This window comes from Dermacentor silvarum, chromosome 4 (genome assembly GCF_013339745.2).
Source record: "Dermacentor silvarum isolate Dsil-2018 chromosome 4, BIME_Dsil_1.4, whole genome shotgun sequence".
Classification (NCBI taxonomy): Eukaryota; Metazoa; Arthropoda; class Arachnida; order Ixodida; family Ixodidae; genus Dermacentor; species Dermacentor silvarum.
Window position 1 is genome coordinate 73,371,025 of NC_051157.2, and position 25,890 is coordinate 73,396,914.

Here is a 25,890-nt window from a genome sequence, read left to right on the forward strand (position 1 = left end):
AGCTTCTCTGGTTGAGCGACCATGGCGGCGGTTTGAGCGCTCCCGCCTCCGCCTGTCGCCATCTCCAGAGGTGACGTCGCACCTTCGTGTATACGACACGAGCGACGCGACGGTTGCGTCACATCCGGGGGTGTGTGCCGGGGCCCGACCAGTGAGCTGCGCCGGGAGCGCGATCGAAGCGCGGACCCTTCAATAGCAGAGCGAGCCGGGAGCCGCGCCGCCGACACGCCCTCTATTTCTGGAGTGCGGGACACGCGTGCTGCTGCCGTCCCCCCCGTCGGCCAAACCCGGGCGAGCATCAGCCGACGTCCTCCCTCCCTCCTCTTCTTCCTCGTCGACACGGCTGCCGGCTTCGCTTCTCCGCTAGCAGCCCCGATCTGCATGCAACCCTGACGTGGCTGATCCGCGGACGCCGAATCTTGGCCGCAAACGCTGTCCTCGCCCAACCTGGTAAGCCCCGCCACGTAACGTTCCTTGCTTGTGTAGCCATTCAGGATTTGGGGACCCGAGTTGGTAGCGGCGCTACTCCAGAGCGCGCGCGCGCGTGCAGCCATGGCGACGGCCGTGGGAAAGTCGCTCGAGCCCAGGGTCAAAACCCGGCTTTGTCGCGCGCAGCGCGTCGCACGTCTTTTGAGGAATCGTCGCGATGCTTTCTTCGCTGGTGACGCGTTCTGCGATCAGAGTTTATATTCAGCGAAGCGCTTGGAGTAATAATGCATCGTTTTGTTTGTAGCAAGTAGCAGCCAAGCGTTGTCGTCTCCCCGATCTCGTCTAAATATACCGGACGCGCGCGCGATTCGTAAGGCCAGTCGGCGTTACTTGGCGCACGCACGGGTTGAAAAAGCTTCACGGGCGGCTCGCGCTCCGCGCGGAACCGCGTTCTTTAAGGGCCCCAGCTGTGCTCGAACTTTGCGCCGTGAATGACGTATGATAGCGAGCTGCTGACAGCTGTGGGCCGACGTAAGTGTGCCTGGGAGCGCGCACTGTAGTCAGGAGAGAGCGCTGCAGCGTGTACGGGTGCTTTGTAAGATAACATCCGGATATGGGCCACTTCGATCAACTCGACGGCATGTAAACACGAGACAGCGTGAATTCAACGAGTGTCTGCGGTTTGTTCTGTGGATGAAGCTTTTCGCACAGACCTGCCCGCCTCAGCCTCTCGGTGGGCTCCGCACATTCAACGAGCCCGGGAAGTCAAATACCGAAAGAATCGCGGTCGCAAAAGGTATAGCCAACCAACGTTTTGTGCCGGTTTCTTTATCAGGAAATGTCAGCCTTTGGTGACATTTGTCCGGATTTTTAGATCTGTGCAAGCTATAGAACGATCATACCAGGATCGAGATATCTCGTTCCCGCTCTTTTTTGTTATGCGCACATGCGCCGATGATAATTTTGTTCTACAGATGCATTAGCCGAGCGTGTTTTTTTTTTTTTCTTTTAGATATACAACCTTTTACTTCAGTGCAACCAACCGCCTAGTTGCACATCATAAAGCTTTGACCACAGTTTCTTATAAAAGCGTGGCCAAACTGGTTATCTTCACCCATGTACAGATAAACGGTTGCGTCAAAGTGTGAAAGCGTAGATTACGAAAGCTGTCGGGGAAACAAAACGAAGGCACCTACTTCGGCTGGAATCTCGACGGCGCCGGCAGGCGCCTTTCAGTTTTCTTGTAAACTAAATTTAATCGCTAGTCCGTAAAGCACTTAAGCTGCAGCCTATACTCGGTGAAAGTGTCTCGTCGAACTCGAATATCTTATACAAAGAGCATTACTTCATATCTGCAAATCAAAGAAGAAAGCTGAATGGCTGCTAAATTGTGACCAGTGGTTTTCTTCAATACGAGTAACGACGCTCGGCACCAAGTCAGAAATGAAATGAAACGTATTAACACCCGGTGAGATCATGACATTGACAACATATATTCAATGAACCTTGCAAGTGCCAAGATGCTTTTCAAGCCTTTTGGTGATTTGAGCGTGTTGTCTTTTTGGAATACCTTATTTTTTTTTCGATTTCACACATCCTTCTCCTCAGAAGCAATGAGATTCTAAAGGACATAATCACTTTTGAACTCGATCCTTACTATCGACTGGTAAGTTTGTTAATCACACGAAAAACCTATGTTTTGTTTAAGTACCACGGTTAGATGTTGAATGCTCAGTCTCCGTGTACGCGTGGGGAGAGTAGTAAGTTTTTCCCGACATTTCTTGACCTAAAAACCAAGTTTCTTCGCCTGAACACGAAGGTCGTGCAACATCGTGTGGTAGGTTGTCATGTTGGTGTTGCAAAAAAAAAAAATTATGGGGTTTTACGTGCCAAAACCAGTTCTGATTATGAGGCACGCCGTAGTGGGGGACTCCGGAAATTTGGACCACCTGGGGTTCTTTAACGTGCACCTAAATCTAAGTACACGGGTGTTTTCGCATTTCGCCCCCATCGAAATGCGGCCGCCGTGGCCGGGATTCGATCCCGCGACCTCGTGCTCAGCAGCCCGAGGTCATCCTGAGCTTTAATGATCACTCGCGGACCTAAACCGTTGGGTGACGACCCAGCGGTTTAGATCAAAATAGGGTCAACCTTCACGTAATCTGACGGCGAGAGCCACCGAGTTGTGAATGCGTCCGACCTTATATTCTGAATGAATATCCTACGTGAGCGCTTCATATTTGATTCTAAAAAAAAAAAAAAAAAACTACAAAAACAAAAGGAACGATGCCAACGTGCATTATAATGCGCCAATTGGTTTTACGAGGATATTCGAGTAGCTGGACATGTGCGACAGACATCTTGGCTTGCCTCAATGTCGGTGGCTGCGAAAGATGTTGCAGACGTACAACGCAATGTTCAACTCTGACAACGAAAAAAAAAAAAGAAAGAGAGAGAGAGACATGAAATTGCAGAGAGAGAGAGAGAGAGAGAGAGAGAGAGAGAGGAAGGACACACAATAAGTGTCGGTGCTTTTAGCCAGTTGTTTCCGCGTATATATACACATGGCTGCTCGTGTTGTGGGCTTTCAGGAACTGCCTTGCAGCTGTGCGACGGGCATATGCTTCACGCGCATATGGGTCTTCTGGTTCGTCAATGTTTACGAGAGTGAAACAGTGTTAAAGCTAGACGCACGTGCCTATAACTGTACGCATTCTTTCAAGCAGTGTTTGTCGTAAGCAATCGAGTAATAATTGAACTATAGCGAGATTTGTCCCATTGAGAGTGCCATTGATACATCGCGGTGAAACGAAGACAAGAGAGACAGAGCAGAAAGGGTGAGGTTGAATCCTTCATTTTTTAAATTTTGTTTTTATTTTGCCGACAATGCGGATTAAGTAGCTCTCACTCTGACACTGCATTCGATGGTCAAGTAGCTCGTCAGTAGTAATTGGTTGTTTACTAAAATAAAGGAAAGGGGAAAATGACTGCTGACCGCAGTGCAACTATGCATAAATAGTCGCTACCTGTATATATATATATATATATACAGACACGCACGCAGCATAGCAACTTGGTAAAACTTTATCCATAGTTCGCTTGTGGACTGACTTATTCAAGAGAGTTTGCCACCAGGCCCCGCCCCTTATGGTTATTGTTAACTGTGCAGTTTGTTGACTTGTAAATCGTCTCGTGTTCCACATGTCTGACCAGGATAAAAGTCTCTTGGCCCAACAGCAATTTTTGCTTTGTTTTCTGGATTTAGTTGACGTAACCGTTTGGTGGGCCTTCGAGGATAAGTTCTTGGCGATTTGTGTACTGCAAAAGCTTGCTATAGGTGTGGAGGTGCTTTAATAAAAGTATAGCGCAAAGCCACAAAATAAAACTCTTCTAATAATTTTTTTTGTAGCTTCGGAAAGCTTTGGGCTATCCCCGAGCGAATGACAATTTTATCGTTTCATATAAGTGCTTTTTGAAAACGGGAGCTCGGGCTGCTGTGGCAATAGGCACATGAGCAAGTGTTCCGACTGAAGTGCTCTATATAGCGTTTCGTAGGAATGTCACGCTTTGTTCACGGCGTGTCAGCGCCTGTCCGTAAATTTAGCTCGAGTAGACGCTTGTGTGACATGGTTATATTATTCAACATCAGTGTATAGTAGCTCGGTTTCCCCTCTCGGTTATTAGTGGCAACTGAAACTGATTTACCTATAATTTTGCACAGTCACTCTAAAGGTTCAGCACTGTACATGCACATATGATATTGTGCTGATTTGATATACTACCACTCGCACTCGGGGTGTGCCATTAAAAACTGCGAAACATAAATTGGCAAGTTGCAGTGTTCGTTGTATGACTTGGCCGCTTTGTCCGCCAACACAGAAATGCCCTAGTCTACGTATTCTCGCTTGTGACTCAGTTAGGAAACGTGGTATTCAAGAGACGCGTAAAAAAAAAAAAGGGGGGGGGGGGGCACATAGCCCAATGAGGCTGGAATAATAGGTTGTTGAGTTAAGCTATATGCCTTATAATATAAAAATAAACTAAAAAAAGTATATATAATTAAAAACAGAAGAACGCTGACTATGAGCTGGGCTCTTGTTTTATTTGCATTCTGAGATTCGTGTTTCTTGGCGTACGTAATTGTATGGCTGGTTTTTGTTAAACAACAGTTAACGGTCGGCGCTCATCTTTGTCTCTCGTTCGAGTTGATATATTTCTGTTCTAGTTTTTTTTTTTTTTGCTTGGCTGGTTTCTTTTTTGATATTACAATTATGCAGAACTCTCTAAGCTTGTATGTTAAATCTCGATTTCTCTGCGCTATGTCGACTCGGGCTACGTTTGAAAGTACTAAATTATCAAATATGGCGGGTACATATGTATTTTCTGTGCACCCCGCTGCGTCTATAGTTCTGCATTACTTTATTTTATTCTTAAAAATAAAAATTGGCTGCGGCTTATAGCTCAGCTAACCCTGGATATGCAAAGCGAAAGCTTGGTTTAGCCTGGTTAAGCCTTGGTTTCCCTTGGTTAGCCTTTGATTTAGCTGTAATTATTATACTTAGTTATACACTCATCAATATAAGCCAGGTGGAAATTATAAGCCGACAAGTCCAAGCGTTTTGAGAGCCGAACGGCTAGCTCTTCCTCGGTCTCCGACGCTAGCTTCGCGCACTTGTTTGCGCACTTGGCATTCCGGACACTCTCCAGTGAAGCAGTTCGCGGGGCGAAAGACGCGTGTCAAGCCCGTTTCACATGGTGAGATTTTGTCTGCGAATTCGCACGTGCGAATTCGCAGCTGCGGAAAATAGGTCGCCGGACCCTTCGTGCGTGCGTTTTTTCGATGTTCGGCGTGCTGAACTTCTCTGCGAAAAACGCAGATGCGGTGGTAGCCACTGTAGCGATGGAAACAGACGACCAATAGGAGGCGGCTCGCTCATACGTCATCGCCAGTCAGAATGCTTAACGAGTATGCGAAAAACGCAGCTGCCGTAGATCCATGTGAAACGGGATTGCGAATTTCGCATCTGCGGAAATCGCAGCTGCGAAAAACGCACTGCAAAATCGTACCATGTGAAACGGGCTTCAGACACCGCTTGCGGCCTGGTCAGACGCCGGTAAGACGCCGCGGGGTGGTCAGACCATAGAGAAAGAAACGCTGCTAGCTGCGGCGGTTGCTAGGCAACGGCTCAGCTCGCGGTGCGGCCACCGGTCACAGCGAAACGGCGAGAATACGGCCAATGTAGCTTTCGCTACAATAATGTGTGCGACGAATGAATTCTGTGCGTGAAAACTTTACCTAACGCTTTCACGAATAAGACTATAGTATTGAGAGCGCGTGACATTTGGAATTTTCCTCTATCGTGACAGAGTCGTGTCAGCAGAAAAGCACTGCCCACTAGGAGCTAATGTCGGGCCGTGACGCCCGTGTTGACCTCTGGGACGCCTGCGGAATGTATATTTCAGAGGAGGGAGTGTATACACATGCATACCGCGGTGCAGGTGTTTTTGCCCTGGCGACCTTTCCGCCCTTGCCGCCGTTTTGCGATCAGTGTGAGCGCCGGACAGAGACAGTATACGACATCTGCACACTATTTTTTTTTTTGATACAGTGGGAGCGAGTGACCATATTGAGGTATATCTTTCATCAAAGAATAATCTATATCTTGCTATAATTTTCTTTCTTTAGCACTCTGCTGTCGCTAAAGGTTCCTGTCAGGAACGCTGTGTCACACTGACACGCGCATGCCGTTCGAGATGTGAAAGTATACCGGTAGTGATGTGTTAAAAGAACGCCAGAAAGGCGACGATTATCGTTGGGAGACAAAGCCCCGAAGTGTGCAAAGTTTTCTTATGGCATCTTCGACTGGTCGTTTCTCGGAGCGCTCTAGACTGCTCTCGCGAGCAGCGTTGTCTTCGACTGGTCGAAAGAGTGCGCGCCTTTTCGATCGGCTGGTTCTTTTCGATCGCTCTTCTCACGCTCTCAGGCACTCCGAGCCCTGTCGTCGGAGCAGTCGTCGAGAATGACAGCGTTTTCCGCCACGTTATCATAACATAGTGTCGCCGCTGTTGGCGCCGGCTCACCGTAGGTTATGTCTGTATCCTTGCTGATACAGGTAAAAAGTGTAAAATAAATTACATAAACTAACCGCTGCCTTCTGGCGTCTTGCGTCTGCCGTTTTTCACGGTAGCGCCGGCATCTCTGGTTAGAAATATATAAGCCATATCGGATGGTTGCTAAAGTAACGTGGTTTCGCATCTGCCATTTTCTCCTCCGAGTTGCACGTCCGGCTTGCATGCCTGTCATCTGCCTCTGAGTTCGAGGAACGCCGGATCTGCCCAACTCTGATACAGAGGCGACCAGTCGAAGATACCGTTAGTGCACATCAAGAAGCAGCGTCGGCGGCAGCGCGCACGCCCATAACCAAAACTGCAGATGTTTTTTTCTTTCTACTGCGCACGCAGTGATTATGAAATCCAATAACATTGGAATCGCCATTTCTGAAAATCTTAAGTGAGGCACTGCAGTAACGCCATCCTTTACACAAAGGTTTTGTGCTCGCGTATGGGCAATGATAACGGCTGTTTGAACCTAGAATGTTTTTTCCTTCTTTCCTTTTCTTTCTTTCTTTTCTTTTTTTCCCTTTTCTTTCCTTTTCTTGCTTCCTCTGCTTCTTTTCTTTCTTTCTCCCTTTCTTTTTCTACTTCTTTCTTTTTTTTCCTTCTCTTTTCTGAGGTCGAATTTTCTGTGCATGGGAACGCCGGCGTACAGACGTGAGCAGCCTTGTCTTGAACGCGGAAACGGCGGCTTCCGGGGCTCTCCGAAGCCAGCCAGCGACGTCTATCGGTAGTTGCTGGGCCCAAACGTGCCCAGCACCTACCGTTAGACGTCGGACCCAGCAGCTAGCGTTAGACGTCGATGGCTGGCTCCGGAGAGCCCCGGAAGCCGCCGTTCCCGCGTTCTAGACAAGGCTGCTCACGTTTGTACTCTCCGGGTGTCATAATTTCTAACAACCAATTTCTCATAAAAAAAAAGTTGGAATGCAATTCAACCTCAGTCGAAGCTGATCAAAGACAATGTCTTCCTGAGCGAGTTGGAGATGGGAACGGGGCGGAGCCACTGCGCACGGCACTCTATACCACGTCATCCCTCGCGTGAGCGGAGTAGGAGGAGCGCGTCGTACTGCTTAAATATTTGATCTGCACTATCATCGGGTAAGCCCACATTTCTAGACTGCACTATCTTCGGGGTCGGCCCACGAAAAAAGGCGATAAACAGTTAAACGCGCATAAATACATTCCCCCCCCTATTCTGAAACGACCCTCGACTCGAAGCTAGTCTTCACACCACCGAGTTGAGCACAGCGCCGCCCATTTACTGAAAAATACACCACGTTTGTCGAGAATCGCCGTGGAGCTTCAATGGAGAGCAGTGACAACTTTATCGAGGGGCGGCGCTGTGATCGAATTCCTCGATTCCGTTACAGGCAGTCAACTGTACAAGGTAGATATTGAAGTTTTAAGGAAGAGAGAAAATATTAAGGAAATGTAGGCAAGATGCTAAACTGATAAACATTTATATAGTACCTTATTAGCTCAAGCAGGCTAGGTGACTATTCGTCGCTATCCCGTTTGAACGGGATGCCGATAAATCACCATTGAGTCAAGGCTGAGTGGAGAAGCGTTCTAGAATATGGGTGATTGTCTTTAAAAAAGGAAAAGAATCGAGCGAAAGGAATCGTTACATTACATATAGTTTGCACGTGACTTCACGGACGCAGCTTCCTACCGTGCTAGCATCCAAAGATGGCGGCCACGATCACGCCAGTGCACCGTGCCATCACGCGTATACGTAGTTTTGCTTTTTGACGGTGACCGTTTTTCACCGTTTTTCACAGGATTATCACTGTTATCGGTTTGTTGCCCGTTGAAAGACAAGCCTGCCGTGCTGTCACGTTTGTTTACGCAACTTCTCGACATGCTAGTACCCTAAAGTGGAGGCCAGGATGACGCCAGTGCAAACCTGCTTTCCTCGTGTGAGAGCGCTGCATAACTTCGGTGAAGGCTTACAAGGACTATTACAGTAAAGTACAGATAAAGGGGCTATTTTTACAGCCACGTGCAGTCTGTTCGCATTAACGGACGTTAAAAAGGATTTGTGCTCTAATCGCTCATAAGTTCACCAAAAGTTAAACCTGGAGATGCTAGTAAAATTTGAATTATATCGCGGAGTTGAAGGCTATCAGCGCTCAACGCAAGTACTCATTAAAAAAGGTATCTTGCTGGTTAGTTGCTATAAAATGTTAGAGGCACTTAGGTCTCCTTACATTCATCGAAGGCGAAAGCACTGACTCTTCCACGCGTACTCTTCACTTGGTCATGCGCTGGAATTGGACAAAGTCAATTTTGGGAGTGGGCCAAGTGAATTTTTGCCCGATTCGAAAATTGAGCTTGCCCACGTTCAAAACCGATCTGGCCCACTCCTAAAATAAAAATTTTTAGGAGTGGGCCAGATCGGTTTATTTTAGGAGTGTGCCAGATCAGTTTTGAACGTGGGCAAGCTCAATTTTCGAATCGGGCAAAGTCAATTCTGTGGCTGTGGGCCATCTAAATTTTTGGGGTTCGGCCAACCAAATTGTTGGAAGTCGGCCAAGTCAATTTTGGGAGTGGGCCTGGTCGGTTTTGAACGTGGGTGAACTCAATTTTCGAATTGGGCATAGTGTAATTTTTTGGGCGTGTGCTACGGCGTCTGTCCGACGCCGTGGATGTTCACCGCGGGATTATGCAGTGCGAGCCGCAGCAGGTCCAGTGCCGGGAACGGGACGTCATCACTTGGTCACGTGGGTTTCCTTGCCATCGGATGTTAACGCCGGACGCTCGCCGGATTTTCCGCTTCACGGGGAATATAAGGCTTTCGCCTTAATAATCGCCAAAATGTCCAGCGGGATGCATCGACGCAACCTATACTGGCGACTAAAGTTGGTACAAGGAAAAAAAAAAACAAAAACAAAACATGAATGTAGAACGCCCCGACGGCGACGACATTGCTGGCATCGAGGCACGCTTTGTTTCACAATCCTAGCGTCTAGGCAGGTTTATCTATAAGGCTATATCGAAGACGACCGAGCAGCGCATCACCTGGTCTCCCTGCGGCCCCATTCGTTTTCTGCGTCAGCTGCCAATACTACCGATTTACGTTTGCCGTGCTCGTGTGATGGCTAGATGCGTCCTCGTGGAACGGACTTTTCTTCTCAATACTGAAGTCATTTGCGTGTCTATATGGGAATATTGGCCGCGTTTGTCTCTATTTAATGAAACTGCATGACGTGCAACTGCACGCATGTTTCGAATCACCCTATTAAAATGTTAATTTGCCATTCAATTATTTATTCTCGTTGTCATGAGTCATAATACAGTATTCTCATCAGTTCCGAAATATTTTTTTAGGAAATATATGGAATTAGTGGATCGATTACGGGCAGTGCTTTGGTAGGAGGCACCAGCATGAGTAATCTTGCATAAAAACCGAGCGAACATGAATGATGTGGTGTGCGGTTGAAGAATTCATTAATTGAATATATATATATATATATATATATATATATATATATATAAGCATATCATTAGAAGCCAACAAAGAATAACACCAAGGACCAATGATATATATTGCTACCCCCCTTAGAGAGGAACAGACATGTATAGCTACAGCTTCGAGGCTGTGTTTCAATCTGTAAACGGGCGTAGCTTAGCCCTCAGAGCAATTATCGCACTGGACAAATGTCAGGGCGAGCTAAGCTGCTGACGTCTGTGAGAAACGAAGCAGCGCGGACAGCTCGCGACTCTTCGAATAGCGTGAAATGTCAGGTAATCTCAACCGAGCCGGCGAAGGCTACACAGACGCGCTCAGCTGTTGGACGTGTCATGTATGCAAGTGATGAATGACAGCTGCTTTAAGCGCAGTGGCTCGTCGCGCGATGATCTTGGGTGCATTTCAATGAAGCGAAGTGCAAAAAGCGCTTGCGTACTTAGATTTAGGTGCACTTTAACCCCCGATGGTCAAAATTAACCACTACAGCCTTTCCTCATAATCCGCTTTGCAACCTTGGGACGTTAGGCACCACAATTTAGTTGCAACGCTCGACCATGGAAAGTTGAGATTGATACGATCGCTGAGGTCTGTTTGCTGCAAAAAAGCAAAATGGGAATGATAGGTAGTGAGCATTATAAGTTACGAAAGAATATTTATGAGCAGCGTAAAATGCGACTGTTAAGCAGTGCAAGCTATAGTGTATGCCGACGGTGTCGCTCTTTGGATGAAAACAGATGCTTGATTTACCTTGGAGGGCTTACGGTTGCGCTATTAAAAGACATGACAAAAGAAGACACACAGGGACACACACGGCGCTAACTTCCAACGTGAAATTGTTGGAAGTTAGCGCCGTGTGTGTCTCTGTGTGTCTTCTTTTGTCTTGTCTTTTAATCGCACTACCGTAAACCCTCCAAGATGCGTTACCAAGAATCCCACATCGCAAACCTCGTGAGTTTTGATCGTTGTTGGTCGAGACCAGCAACGCAGTAGTTGCCAGCGTCTCCTATTTCATATGAATAAATCACGAAAGAACGTCTCAGCCTAATTAAACTTGTGGTCATAAAGTTAAGATGCACATAGATTTTCGATTTTGGAGAGAGATAGAGAGGGAGAGAGAGAGAGAGAGAGAGAGAGAGAGAAGCTCGTGAGCTCATACTTTCTCATCGCTTAGAGAAGACACGATCTGAGCAATGGTAACGAAATGCTGTACAACCGAAATTGCTACTTTGTGACTGCGGTGTGACTAAAGCAACCGCGTAACAACAGCGTGACCGGTGGTCGCCGTCTGGCAAACGAAAGAAGAGAGCGGTCTTGAGGACGCCTGCACGCGGGAGGCGCTCCGACACGGGATACCCGCTGTAACGGGAGCCGTGTGACGGCTGGCTGTGCGGGCGCGGAGCGGCCTGTCGTTTTCCAGTCGCCGGGCTGCTCGAATTGCCTCCGACGATAGAGCCTCGGCGGCCCCGAAAACGTCACACGTGCTACCAACTGCACGTCGCGCCATGCAACCGCCGGTGGCATATACGTGGTCTGGTTTATTCTGCTTTCACCCGCCCCTGTGGCTCGCTGCATGACTCTGGCATTCTGCTGCTGAGCCACGGAGACGTGGGTTCGATTCCTGTGTGGCCCCCACCCACAGACTGTTATACTCTGCGGTTAGGTTAGTTTTCGCGAATATATTATGCCGTAATATGTCCGGGAAACTATAAAAAACACGCGTCGGAAGCAGGAGGCGTGTTTCCTACATTTGAACACGTCAAAATAAACATTCTTGTACTTTTAGTGAAAGGCGAAGCGCACGTATACCTCGGCAAATTCATTTGAAAACGCAAGGGACTCGCCAACCTATATTATTGCCTAGTTTCGGTGGCACTATTGGACATACTACCAATTCGTCGACCGCGAGCGTAACCCATATAATCCGTACATCACATCCCTTCTCCACTGAATTTAAATGGTTACGCGTATCCGCCCGCCGCGGTCGCTCAGTGGATAGGACAATCTGCTGCGAGCACCAGGTGACGTGTTCGGCTGCGGCGGCCGCATATAGCCATCGGTGCGAGGTGCAAGACAACCGCTCGTGTGCTCAGATATAGGTGCACGTTAAAGAACCAAAGGGGGTCAAAAGTAATCCGGAGCCCTCCAATATACGGTGCCCTCTTAACACGCTGTGCAGTTTAAAAAAATTAAACCACAAAAGTTAAAAGAGAAAAAAAAATTCTGCTTTTGAACGCGCACATTCGAATGGACTTCAGCCTCAAAGGGACATAGAGATGAATATTGAGTTAAGCTGAATTAGTAAGTTACACCTCTGGTTTACAACAAACAGCAGTCTCATACCGAGTATGGAACCTTGGCACGCCAGAAAAAGAAGCGTAATATGAAGGGAAACTGACAGGCAGCCGAGTGAACCTCGCACCGGTGGCTATATGCGGCCGCCGCAGCCGAACACGTCACCTGGTGCTCGCAGCAGATTGTCCTATCCACTGAGCGACCGCGGCGGGTGGATACACGTAACCATTTAAATTCAGTTTCTGCACTCGGCTGCCTGTGACGTCATAGGTATTGACAGCATCAGCTCGGAACTACTTATTAGTAGTTCCGAATAATAAAGCTTCCATTTTAAAGCACCATGTGGCTTAAAATTGCGGGTTTTCAGAACATTTTCCGCAGAGAATGTCTGAAACGTACGGGCAAAAATGCTTCGGAATAAGTGACACCTTACTGATGTTCGCTGCGCTGCGGTCTAGGTGTGAAATTTCGAAAGGTAAACTTCACCGTTAATTTTCTTCTCTGATAGCCAACATTTTCCCACCAAGTAAATACCCGTAAGGTCTTCAAATATACAGTTGACCTGTCTTCGAGTAATTTGTTGTCGACATTTAGTGTCGTTCTATTGATGCCGGCCAGCTGAAACAAAATACGTAGGAAAACGCACAAAGACATGAGGATTTGAACAAGTTTGCGGCCATTACGACCATAATCTAACTTGCTCATATCCAGACATTTTAACGTCAACTTCATGTCATTTTTAAAATATCGCTGTTGCGTCGTTCGGAAGTCGCTCGCACTTCGTACTCCATGTTACGCTGTGGGTCTACGGATCAATAATTCGCGATACAGGCTGCTGTCCATGCTGCAAACTTAAATTTCATCACAGTTGAAAACTGATTTGCAAACTGCCAGTCTCATTCGAGCTTTGGTCTAGCGTCGATGTTGTTCGCGGCAGGTTGCTCGCGCCGGAATCCTACTGGCGTCTCTAAAGTCATTCTAAAGAGTGCGAAATAACGCCCGTCAAAGTAGAATCTGCGCTGTTCGGCTCGCAAAGCCTGTGACTCTCACCTCGGCAACCTGTAAGTGCACATAGCTCGGCTATTTGCTTCAACTATTTCAAGCGGCGATTGGTCAAAGTTGTCGCTGCGGGTTATTCAGCCTCTCGCGTCAACGGAACGGCAGTGAATATTGGCGAGTAAGTCACCTGTACTAATTTTCATATGATAATGTGGCGCCTTAACTGTGCTTATCTGTGACACGTTTGGTCACTCGCAGCTGTGGATAAGGGGCTATGGCTTTCTGATGCTGGGTACGAGGTCACGGGTTCAATTCTGTACATAGAATCAGGTGGCCGAAATCAATCCGGAGCCTTACACTGTGACATCCCTCAAAATCCACAGTGCAATTTCGGGACGCCAAACTGCACATTTTAAAATATGGTTGGTTACATTCATCGAGTGCAACAGACGACGCAAATATGAACTGTTATAGAGTTGCTTCACGAAATAACTGTCACTGGCACAGCGAGCTGTGATGGAGTATTCATCAAGTAATTAAGCACGTTGAATATACACTACACTTCTGCACGAATTTTCACTGCATACCGCGAGTGCTTTTTATAGCCTTGATTTTCTGAATTCCATGGTGGTTTCCTCGTGTGTACTCCCGATATAAATAGTAAGACTTGCCCTTTCTCTTTCAAACGTTTCCTTTTTTTGTTTCTGGGGCAGATAACGCAGCGATGTAAGGCGATGGGGATGCTGACACTTCAGTCAACGCGAACGACGCTAACATTTGACGAACATATCCACAAACGAAGGGGAAAAAGCGGATATGTGTACAATACTCACAATACGTAATAAATGTACTATGTACAGTGTTGTCAAGCCGCTAAAGACAGCCTGTGAGGCACATCTCGTCAGTCAGGTGCATGGATACAGAGAAGCAAAAATGATGTCATATCTTAGCTCGAGCCCACAAGAACGCAGCCTACATGTGTTTATTATACAACAAGAGTATTAAGCGGATGACGCTAAATATCGACCTGCGACTGTAAGGAATGGATCTCTGCCATCCGGAGTATACAAAGTGGCAGAGATAACGTATTTCACCTCGGCGCACATCGACATGACAATTCCTGCATCAGGACGGCGTTTGCCAAGTAAGAGAATTCTGTTAGCGCTGGCAGAAGCTTGAAGCTATGGCCGTACTTGAATATGGCTCAGTGTCTCCGATTAACAAAGGATGGCGAGTGAACTCTGGCATAGGATGTATATTTATAACTTAAACGTTCCGGTGACTGCTGCAATGTGACTTTACCTTCAAAACACATCCGTGGCCTACTCTGAGTCTTCGGAAGGCACGAATAATGCCGAGAAAGCTTATAAGGGCGGCCCAAACATGAGCGAAAAAATGTTGCACGTGTATGTCGTTGTTAAGCCAGACGTTTGCAACTCACCTGTCATTTGCATGAATAACCTTTGCGTCGTCTTGTTTTTGTCCGCAGACCTTTTAGACACCCGAAGAGTCGGCAACGCGACACCTCTGCATCGGGACCAAGATGACAATCAAGGAGAACTTGATAACCATGGTGAAGTACGTATCACCGAACCTGCGGCTACTCCCTCTCAAGATGCACATGTTCCTATACTTCGGCGGTAAGTCTCGCTCGGATCGAATTTTTGTTTTCGTTGTATCATCGCCAAAAAAAAAAAAAAAAAAAACTGCGTGACCGAAACGGCGTCTGTTGGTTGTTTTTATACATTACAATTCGTGACTACGTAAGTTCGTCTTGAAGACACCGCTGTCTTGTAGCCTAACTGGTTCTTCGCCATCGCTACAACTAGATACTATGTCTAGTTTACTATTTTTCCTTTTGCATAACTGGGCTTGTATTCACAAAAAAGTTCTTACGTTAAGGCTGTTTGTAAGAACAGTGGTGCCAGCCAATCGTAAATTGGAGGTATTAGTCAGGGCGGCGGGCCAATGACCTCTCACGAACGGCCTCAGATGGTGAACCGCTCTTACGAACCGTGTATTCGGCCTCCGATTACTATGCGTTTTTTGTCATCAGGCTATTTCATAGGGTGAAACCGGATGCCTCAGCCAAAAGAGAGCTCCCTGGGCGTCACCATACCGTTGTGATCACTTCCAAACAGCAGCGCTACAGAGCAGCGGGGTACGACGTGTAGACATCATGCTTCTGGCAGTGTTGTCGCAGCTACAGATTTCTGTGAATGCATCATATAGCTCACTTTTACCTCTTTAAGAATACTAGAGGGAACTTTGGCATGACTATCGTTTAGTAACCGCTGAAATGACTGGTACGTGCTTGTGGCTTCACATGTCCTTGTGGCTTTATTACATATTGTCTGCCTTGGTTGGATGGCAAAGAATATCGAATATGGCATACATATTTTAAGTGGTATCAAATCATACGAATGTTATCCCTACTGTTCCCACTTCGGCGCTGTCAAAGGTGTCCTCATTTGCCTTGCAGCGGTGGTGGGTGTGATGCCCTTCACGACCGTGCTGGCCAAGCAGCTGGGCATATCCGCCGCGCTGGCCGGACTGGTCAACACGACCCTGCTGTTTCTGTCTATTCTCATGCGGTTCGCCATCGGCTCGCTCACGGACAAGGTGCAGCAGCTCAAGGTCGTCCTCATCGCCATCATCAGCGTGGAGAGCTTCTTCCACTTCCTGCTCATATTCGTGCCGCCCATCAAGCCGAGCACGATCGATATCGGCGTCCCAGCGCCCGAGAGCGTCTTCCAGAACGACACCAGGCTCCTCTGTTTCTCCCACACGTACATCGACGACTGCCAGCCGCACAGTCCCGAGCCGTGCCACATGCGCTGCCTGTACTCGGCGGCTAACGAGAACAGCGGAAACGGCACGCGAGACATCGCGTTTCCCTTCAACTGCAGCCTCATGTGCCACCAGACGCAGTGGTGCCTGCCGGCGGACGAACTGGCCGGCGACACCAACGGCTCAGCCTTCCTGGAGGCCGCCGAGAAGATGTGCACGGTGAACTGCCTGTCGGCCGCGCAGCCAAACACGATAAGCACGCCCACCTTCTGGATGTTCGCTGTCTTTCGCGTGCTGGGCGGCACCGCGTTTGGCGTCGGAATCTCGCTGGCCGACGCCGCGGCGTACGCCATGCTGCGCGACCGCAAGGAGGACTACGGTAAGCAACGGCTCTGGGGCACCATCGGCTGGGGCGCGCTGGCGCCGCTCATCGGCTACCTCAACGAAATGGCCACGGGTGGCTCGCCCTACATCGACTATAGCCCCGGCTTCTACATGCTAGCCGCGTTCACACTCATGGACGTGGTCAGCCTGTGCTTTCTGGACGTTCCCCGCTCCTGCGACGTCCAAGCAGCTGCTCAAGGACCTAAGCGAGGTGCTGGTGAATCCGCGCGCGCTATTTTTCACCTTCTCGGTGCTCAACATGGGCTTCCTCATGGGCTTCGTCTGGAGCTACGGGCTCTGGTACCTCCAGGACTTGGGCGCCACGCCCACCCTGATGGGCGCCAACCTGGCGGCGCAGTGCTTCGGCGGAGAGGTGCCCGTGCTCTTTTTCTCGGGCTGGATCATCAAGCGCATCGGCTATGGCAATGCGGTCAGCCTGTCCATCGCGGGTCTAAGCTTGCGGCTGGCCGTGTACAGCTTCGGCACCGACCCCTGGTCCATGCTGCCCGTCGAGGTGACGCACGGCCTGTGTTTTGGCCTGTTCTACGCCGCCATGACCTCGTACGCGAGCACAGCGGCGCCGCCCGGCACGGAGGCCACCATGCAGGGAATCCTGGGAGGCACTTTCGAAGGGCTCGGTGAGTTGGCGTCCTGCGACACTTGTCATTCCTCCTCCATGCTCGTTTGGCAGCCTGTCGATACGTGCAGATTCGCCAGTCACTGTTGTCCAGTCCCCCTCTGTTAGTACTGTATGAAAATTCGCTCGATATTGTTTTGCTGTCTGTTAGCAAGGTCTAGATATTGGCTTACACGATGTGTACTTGCCAGATAGTTAAATTTAAGTCATGTTTGTGCTTAATTTTTTTTCAGGGTTTGTCCTACATTCACACTATTTGTTGGCATTGTAACGGCAGAGAGAAAGAGGACAGTCATCGTGGATGATTTTTAGATGCGTCTTAGTGCCTTTTAATAATGAGAAAATAGTGATTGATATTGTGATATTGAATGTGAGCTAAAATAAGTGGCACGCCATCACTCTTATATTTTTATAGGCATAGCCAGCGGCACGCTTGTTGCTGGCCATCTCTATACCGAGGTCGGCGGCCGGCAGACCTGTTACATCTATTTCATCTACAGTATCGTCTTCCTGGTATTCCACGTTGCGATCGAGATGATCTTCTGCATCAGGGAGGCCAGACGAGGTAAGTTCAGTCGCGCCAAGTATGTCTTATCTTACCTGGACAGCTAGAAATAGGAGTAGTCGGAATTGAGTTTCCAAAGAAACGGAAAGCATCAATTCGCGCCTCACGTGCCGGAGACGAGCGTGTCTCTTGAAGCAAGATGCCGGCTCAGTCGACGTTCGTGTGGTTTTCTTTTTCTTGGAAGGCTCGGTTTTACTAAGGAGCCGGACAAACGTTCTTCGCGTAACCCAACCGCAGCTTTTAGTTCGAAGCCGTGATTGTTTACAGAATATCTGCGGCTTTTCGCGGTGATCGGCTTACTTCCGGGAATGAAACGAAGATTCATCGGGAGTGATGGCTTCTGTAGTTTCTGCGCCGAGGCGACTATATTCGTTGAATTATGCAGGCATGCGAGCCCAAATTGTCAAACCTTTTCGTTCCTAAGAACTGTTTGCGAGCGTTTTCCCAAGATGCCGGCGCCTGTTCTCGCGAAGTGTACGGCACAGGAGACGAACTGTTTCGTGAATTCGGGCCACGATTCGGACCTTCATTTCAACCTTTTCATTTTGGTTGAACAGGTGTGCTCTTGTCATGCGCCAGCAGATAAAAGGAAACCGTTCGCTTATCGATTGCGAGACATGAGCACACGGGCGCATAAACTTTAGTATGCTTCATCCTACAATAAATGCGCTCAAAGAAAGTGAAGATATTTAAACAACTCACTTTCGGGAAGAGGTCAGTCACCAGATGCGACAAGAGTTGCAGGACTCCAGCGGTAGTGACACTTGAAGCCGTTCATGCGATGGCATCAAACGTGTTGGGTTTACAGACCATCCGCCTGTGATCAAGCACTCTGCTTGGAGCTTATCACAGTTAGTATCTGAGTGCCTCAATGCGCGCGGCTATATCTAGGTCGTTGTATGAAGCAATATGCGCTCGTCTGTCAACTTACGCATGTATTGAACGAATGAAAAGAGTACTGATGATATATGGCTACGTTATTGCTTTTGTCGCTGCGTCATCACTTATGACGGCCACAATACCAGTTTCTAATAAGTGCCTTCAAGACAGTTGTTTTCATTCGGTTGCATGTAACGCCAATAATTATAATTATAGGTGGCGGTGCGTCACGTTGAGGGCCGCAAATGTGCCTCTTTCCCTCGAGACAGCTTTTGAGTAGCAACATCATGCGGGAGAGAAATTACGTGCAATGACTTGTGGCAATGTAAAAATGTAGTGAGTATACGTGAAGGGTGAGATTTGTACACGCTTGCTCATAAAATGGCAGGCCGGTGATGTATGTATGCTTGAGTCAGCAGCTGTGTACTGCGGTTATCAGAAAATAATGTCTAATTGTTTTTTTTAAGGCAGTGTCTCCTTGACGAGTTATCCCACTTTTCCGTAACGGGTATGTGTGTCTCCTGTCTCTTTCGTGGGCAGATCGGGATGGTAGCACAGCAAAAAAAAAAAAAAAAAAAAAAAAAAAAAAAATTTGGGCCGATGCCGAAGGCTTCGCAGTGTGCAAATGTGGCCCGTTCCCGTGGGTGTATGCAGTCTAGAAATGTGGGTCAATCCTGACGATAATGCAGCAAAAAAAAAAAAAAAAAAAGAAGTCCGTCGTTTCTATTACCCTCATGCGTGCGATGACGCGATAGTGTGCTGTGCGCTGTGACTCCGCCTTAATCTCACCCCAACTCTCGCAGGGAGACACTGTCTTTTATCGACGTTAAGTAGAGGTCGAATGGCTTTACAACTTTTTTTCTTTTCTGAATCCTATGTAACTCGTAGTCAGAGAGGCCAAGTTATGTGACCTTGGTTTGATTGTTTACATCGCTGCTTGCAGCCTGTGGAAGTGTTTTCTATGTAAGAGATACGTACAGCGCTCAACGATTGAAACGGCGATACACGAACGGCATGGCTGCCGGCCCTTTTTGCGCCACCGGTGAACGCTAGGTGAACGCTAGGTGAACGCTGAGGTGAACGCTGAGGTGGCCGAATGAGGTCACAATCTATCACAAAGGCACTCGCTTTCATTTGACGCAAAAATCCGTCAGATCGGTGTCCCCAGCGCCCCACCGGTGGCTCAATAAAGTTCCGTCAGCCGCGCGCTCCGAGTATCGCGTTTCAATCGGTGAGCACGTTACCTTTGCGGTATAGTACGTAAGCATATTGTGTTGCTGAAAGTATCGTAGGCACAAGTCATTGTAGGTGAAATGATGTCTGGAGGTAAGGGGCACGGACGACATCATGCGAAACTGGTGATGTCAATATAGACTGCAGCACTGTGTATTGACACGAGAGGAGAAAATCACAGGTGTTTTGTAGCAAAATCTTTTTCTTGGTTCCTTAGTTTTCCGTCTTGCTGGGAAGAGGAACGAAGTCTTTGCTATGGTGGATAGTTGAGCCCAAGGCTGAATGTAAAGTTAGAAACTTATGGGGCTCTAACTTGGGAGGATATCGCAGACAATACGAACGCTCGTGTTTGTGTCTCAGTCCTGGTTTCTCGGGCTGTTTTCCACTGCAAGAAACTACAGAACGAGCGACAGAACGTAAAATGGTGTAGCGCTAGGAGACAGGAAGAGGATGGTATGAAGTAGAGAGCAAATGAGTGTAACTGGATATTCTCATTGAGGTTGAGAGCAATAATTGCAGTTAGGCAGGTCATGTGGAGCAGACAACCTATGGTACAGGGTCTTTCAATACTCGACCCCGTGAGTGGTCTATAGTGTACTAGAGTAACATAATGGGAAGACGAAAAAAAAATTGTAAGCGCAGTTGACACCTGTGGATAAGGTGGTGGTGATGAGATTAGCAGATCTGCAGGGATAAGAGCTGGTGAGCTGACGCAGTAGAGGGGTAGTTGGAGATCGTTAGAAGCCTTCCTTCGCCCTGCAGTGGACATGAAATAAGGTTGTTGATGATAATGCTTGTAAGGAAATCTGGGTATTCCTGGTGCTTCAGAAGTCTCAAGTGTGAGGATCAACGTTTCGAGCTCTCCGAGGCTTTCGTTCCATAGGAGCTCCCGTAAATGCCCACAGGGAGGCTGCGGTCTCCTTTGGTGTGACCTCTGCCGTTGACGTAGAGTATAGCAACCATCAAAGCAGCTGCTAACGCTTCGTTTCTTCGATGGTTACTTCACCTAATAGATACCCTCATTGTTTCCGACTCAATCGCGATTTGATAGGAGTACGTTTTTATGAAATTTTGATGGCCCTGCCTGCGTTGAACGTTTATGATGCATCTGGCTATTCCCACCCTGCTCTGGTGCAGCATCGGTGCTGAGCGGCTCTCAGCAATCGCAACCGGCACCGGAACCGGACCAGGACTCCGCGCTGGCGATGAATGGTCCCCGGTCGGATGACTCACGCAGTTTCAAGGACGAAGAAGAGGAGGACGAGGTCGTTTGAAAGGCCTCGCTACGGGACGCTGCTCAGTGTGTCGGCCCTGTACAGTCGGTCACGAACGTTTAACAAGGCGTCACACCCTTACGACGCCTGTGCGAGAGGGATCTTCTCGCCTTCTGAAGGCACCTTCTCCCACAGTGCAGGGCGGGCGGGCCGTGCGAGGCACGGCCTGGCGCGCGACCTTTATGTCGCCATTGACGGCAAAGTGTTGTCGGTGGCTGGGCACATACAATAATCCTGCATATTGTTGCGCGTCGTTTCGTATGTTTTAGTATTACCGCATTTCAATATAAAGCGTATGATCCTTACTGGAAACTTTTATATATTTTTGGTTGGGCACGACTGCGTTGACTGTGCACTGCCGAATATGTACGCGCAGGCTTTGTTCTAATGCAGAATTGAAATGAGTTCAAGAAATGACGTGATGTAATCTGCTTTGCTTGCTTGTTGTCCTGCTGGGAATCGCGATCTTAAAGTGTAAACGTAATACTTCGTACCTACCGAGTCGGAGCTTATTTCTCCTGCATCACATTTTTGTTACAAATTGGCCAGATTGGTAACAAAACCGAGTGAAGCTTGGTAACGAGGTAGCTATATCGGCAACGTCAACGCGCCATTTGCCATTACTCAAATGCTTTCGCAGCTTTATGGAAACTAGGACGTCCGAGGAATGATAATGTGAATATTGATCACGTAATGTCTTGAGAAAGCTGATTATGAATAATGAGGAGTCTTAAGCAAAGCATTTTATTGTTTCCACCGATAACTGTTCTTAATTTTTATTGTGTTTTATACTAGCCACTATTCTGTAGATCTCACTGCTAGGTAATTTAGCGCGTTCAGCAGAGGCATGTACCTGCGGTTAATGCTGTAATACAACCCGATTTTAAGCAAAGTACACGGCAGACTATCTGTGATCCTCTTGTCTCGCGTTATAGAGTGTGTCTCTGAGTCACTTAATTCGATGCGTGTTCCTGTTGGATGAACGCAGATTTAGCATTTGTGATGCATGGTAAGCATTTCTAGTGGACTTTTATGCCGGAAGGCATGCTGACTTTTTCTCATTCTAAGCACACTGTAAAGAAACGAAGCGGACTGCTTATCTAATGCACTATACTGTTAACTGCTTTTTATGATTGTTCTGAACTGAGAAAACGGTGTACGCGCGACCTTCTTCAGCTGTCAACCTTACACTAAGCGCGAATTAAGAGTTTTCTGATGATGACCTGGTTGGCGCTCTTTGACCAACCCTGTCCCTGCGCTATTAAAGCACATCATCATCAGACTTTCCTTCTAAGCAGTCATAATGGTCAATTATTCATCAGTATTATTTCTCGTCATCCCAGATTGCCAAGCACAGTGAGGACTCACTATAGTATGACTTCATTATTTGTATAGTATAACTATATTTTTGAGCATTACGGCTGCTTAACGTCTGCGTACGTTAGTCTGTACAAAGCAAGCAACTGCAGTAAAATACTCCTTACATAAATTTCAAGGGACCCTAAGGCAGTGTTCGCCTAGAGTTTATGCAAAAAGCGAACACGTATATGCATTCTATTCAAATATGTTGTAATCCTTGTTTGTTTAAACAGAGTTCATTTGACGTTCGATCAGATATCATACTTTCCTACATTATTAAATATTTTTCCTTATTTTTAAGGCTCTCAATCCTTGTAGCGGAGCTTTCATTCGGGGTTGTCATCGAGGCGCATTACTAAGAGCGTGAACGATGGTGCAAAACAGAATCGGGTTTTCAGCCAAATCGTGCAACGTAAATATCGACTATAGCAGGTAATACTCACCTGGGTATCATCTGCTTGTCGTTGCTATACATAGCGCCACAGCAATCTCCACTCCAGACAATCTGTCACATTGCAAGCATATCGCATCGCGGTTCGTTGTCATATAGCTGCGAATTCGAGACGCTCAAATTTATGTGGTTGTGAACTGCTCTAACATTGTTTCTGGGCGTGCACTCACTAACACTTTCGTCACCGCGAGAGCGCAGCAGTTGCTGCCTAATCGAAGCCCGCTTTATTATTCTTATTTACACTTCCTTTTTATTGCTGGGATTTACATTTTACAGTTGCGCGTAAACAGAAAAAATGTTAACGAAACACTCTTAACCGTGTGTCTGTGTGCCTGTGTGCAACTTAGCGCGTGTATGAGTGTGCGTTGTGATCACGGTGTTGTCGAGGCATGAGATGAGTAGATTGTAATATATACTTCGCACAACATAGTGTTTTTAATACTTTTCGCATTGCAAAGCCTCGCTTACTTCCACAATAGCGTCAAAGTACAAGTATAGCGTGCTTTTACTCGACGTGGCTAACGTTCCTGGGGTCAAGCAAGCTTGTGATAACCACGCTCCTACTACCACTGTGTGTACCATTCCTTTTCCCCTTTAAATGCTGTAGCTCCGTTCTTTTCGAACTGTTGAGACGAACAAAGGAAGATATGCATGTATAGTTTTGCCTTGCCTAGAATGCAGTGAGGGTTGGCAGCAATTTTTATACGATACTAGCCCAGCGTTAGTTTCCACGAGACACATCGGCATGGCCACTGAATGTGTGGTAATGGTGTGCTGAACTTGTTAGCCACCGCCCAATGCGGACGTTTCGCCCTTCCCTTAGCAAATGTGCAGCCTTCATACCGATATCCTGACCACTGTGGAGGCCCTTAGATAGTCCATGCGATTTTTACTGCTTGATTAGAATTTTGTCTTGAGAGATCCAAGGCTCAATCTGGCGACAGTGGGCACTGCAAAGTGTTTGTCAGCCCATGCTTCTTACACATGGAGATGTTTAGTGAAATATACCACATTGTGAAAGTAAGGGGCTGAATGCGTTTCACATCTTAAGGTCCTGAACTTCACGCGTTTCTCTCGCTCGAATATGGCAGTTACGCAGGAACATCGAGGAAATATGCAGGTTTCGCTGAGAGTAGCTGCGTATAGGGTTATATAAGACCCGCAGACGCCAATGACTGAGGCGATTTGAAATCATGAACTTGTAAATACAGGCTTATAGTTACAGCGGACCCTGAATCAGGGGTGCATTGCGCATACATTGCGCAAGTCGCTTATGTGCCATTCACCTGACTTCTGCGCATGCGCTCAGGTTGAGACCATGTATGAGGTGTCCTGGTATAAATTTAACGCTAAGAATACCATAATGTAATATAACGTTCTTAACAACGTCAATGTCGTTTTAGAACGCAACCACTATGAACTGCTTATCGTGTTAAGCACGCTGCCCAAGGGTATTCTTTTTGCGGGCCGAGTCGCGTCACCATTGTAATGATGCAATTATCACGTGACCCGTTCAAAAGACGAGACTTCTCTTCCGTTCTTGACGTTTTCGATCTATTCCACACTTCTTATTCTCTTCCTCTACCGCACTGCGAAATAGCGTAAGAGAGAAAGAATCTCGCTCGCTTAAGGCGTCGTGCATGGGGTACTAGCGGGGAGCCACAGTATGAATGGAGCCGCGCCTTTCTTGGAGCGGACAGGCTGGTGTAATTGCAGGTATATTTAATTAATTAGTGCATTCTTACGCAGGCTTGATTCCTCATCACAATTTGTTCTCCTACAGCACGCCACAGAGTGTGTGTGTCTGTGGTATTTTTCCGGCATCTCCTATGACTGTCACAAGGGCGCGCCACTCCTGCTTCCCAGCCGTACGCTGCCTAAGCGCGCTGCAATTGCTCAATTGACATCTAGAAACGGCAATTGCGGGAGTGGTGCAGTGTTGGCGTTAGCTATAAGTGGTTGAATATTGAACTTATTCCCAATGAGCATGTCTTTTTATGAGCATGCCTGACAATATGTTCGTTCTCTGCAAGAAAAGAAATTAATGCGTCTGCTGTGTAGTTCTAAGTTCGTAAGGGCACGCCTTGTTTGTAGTTTTCGTGTGGATATGCACAGAAATGATCTCGAAAGGTGTTCGACCATATTGCAACTTTCCTTGCCCAATGTATATGGTAGCTGGCTGCTAAGCGTTGGGATTGCGCACTGCGCGCTGCCGAGTGAAATACACGTGCCTGCGGTTTGCCTACGTACTTCATGGACCAGTAGAGCGACTGTGTCGTTTGTAGAAGGTACCTTTTGGAGACGCGCGTGGTCACGAAGTCTTGCGGCGAACTCTTCGCCCGAAAGTGTTTGTACACAATAAACTTTCGTTTTTTATGCTTGCCGTCTCTCACTCGCTAACATCGTGAAATGGGCCTATTATATTCTCACCGATTTGGCTTTACTTGGTGAACCAGTTCACGTGAGTGCACGTCGTGCAAGTGCAGCGCGACGGTGCCATTGCAAATTGAGAGAGATGAACTTGCCGTGTCCGAAGTGTCGTGGCTGATAGCTCATCAGGTGGGCAGAAAAGTAGCGATGAACGAGTCAAGTGATTTGTTGCCAATAGTTATGGTTTTCGGACAAATGTGCACAGATTTGGCACTGAAGACACGTCTAAAGCATGAGACACTGAGTACCAAATATATGCTCGCGTGGGATTATTGGAGAAGGGGATTTTTTTTCTTTTCGATAGAATAGTAACCAAGACAGTTGGCGAGCGTCCGCTTTGCATTCTGGAGCAGGAAACGTCGGACAGATCGGGGGTATTGCAGGTGTTTCAGCTCAGGCCCAGGTGACTGAAGGTGCAAGGGACCTCTTCCTGCTAAAAATTTATGAAGACATCCTCCATTTTAAGAATAAAAAGGAAAAAAAAGGAAAAAAAAAGTCTATGAAAGTGGTGCAATCGACGGTGTTTCGGCTCTCGCATGGAAGTATCTTGCGCAGACACCGGCCATTAGAATCGCCGCGTTG

General features: G+C 47.6%; 1 protein-coding gene across 1 annotated transcript; it reads left to right on the forward strand.

Annotated features, from left to right (window-relative positions):
- LOC119450234 (major facilitator superfamily domain-containing protein 6-like) lies at window positions 1–25,253 on the forward strand. The gene is given in 6 exon segments (XM_037713617.2): window positions 1–450; window positions 14,796–14,946; window positions 15,789–16,654; window positions 16,656–17,118; window positions 17,533–17,682; window positions 20,932–25,253. Coding segments are annotated over 5 exon segments (1,713 nt in total). The 5' UTR covers window positions 1–450; window positions 14,796–14,849; the 3' UTR covers window positions 21,069–25,253.
- Window positions 25,254–25,890: the final 637 nt, after the last annotated feature.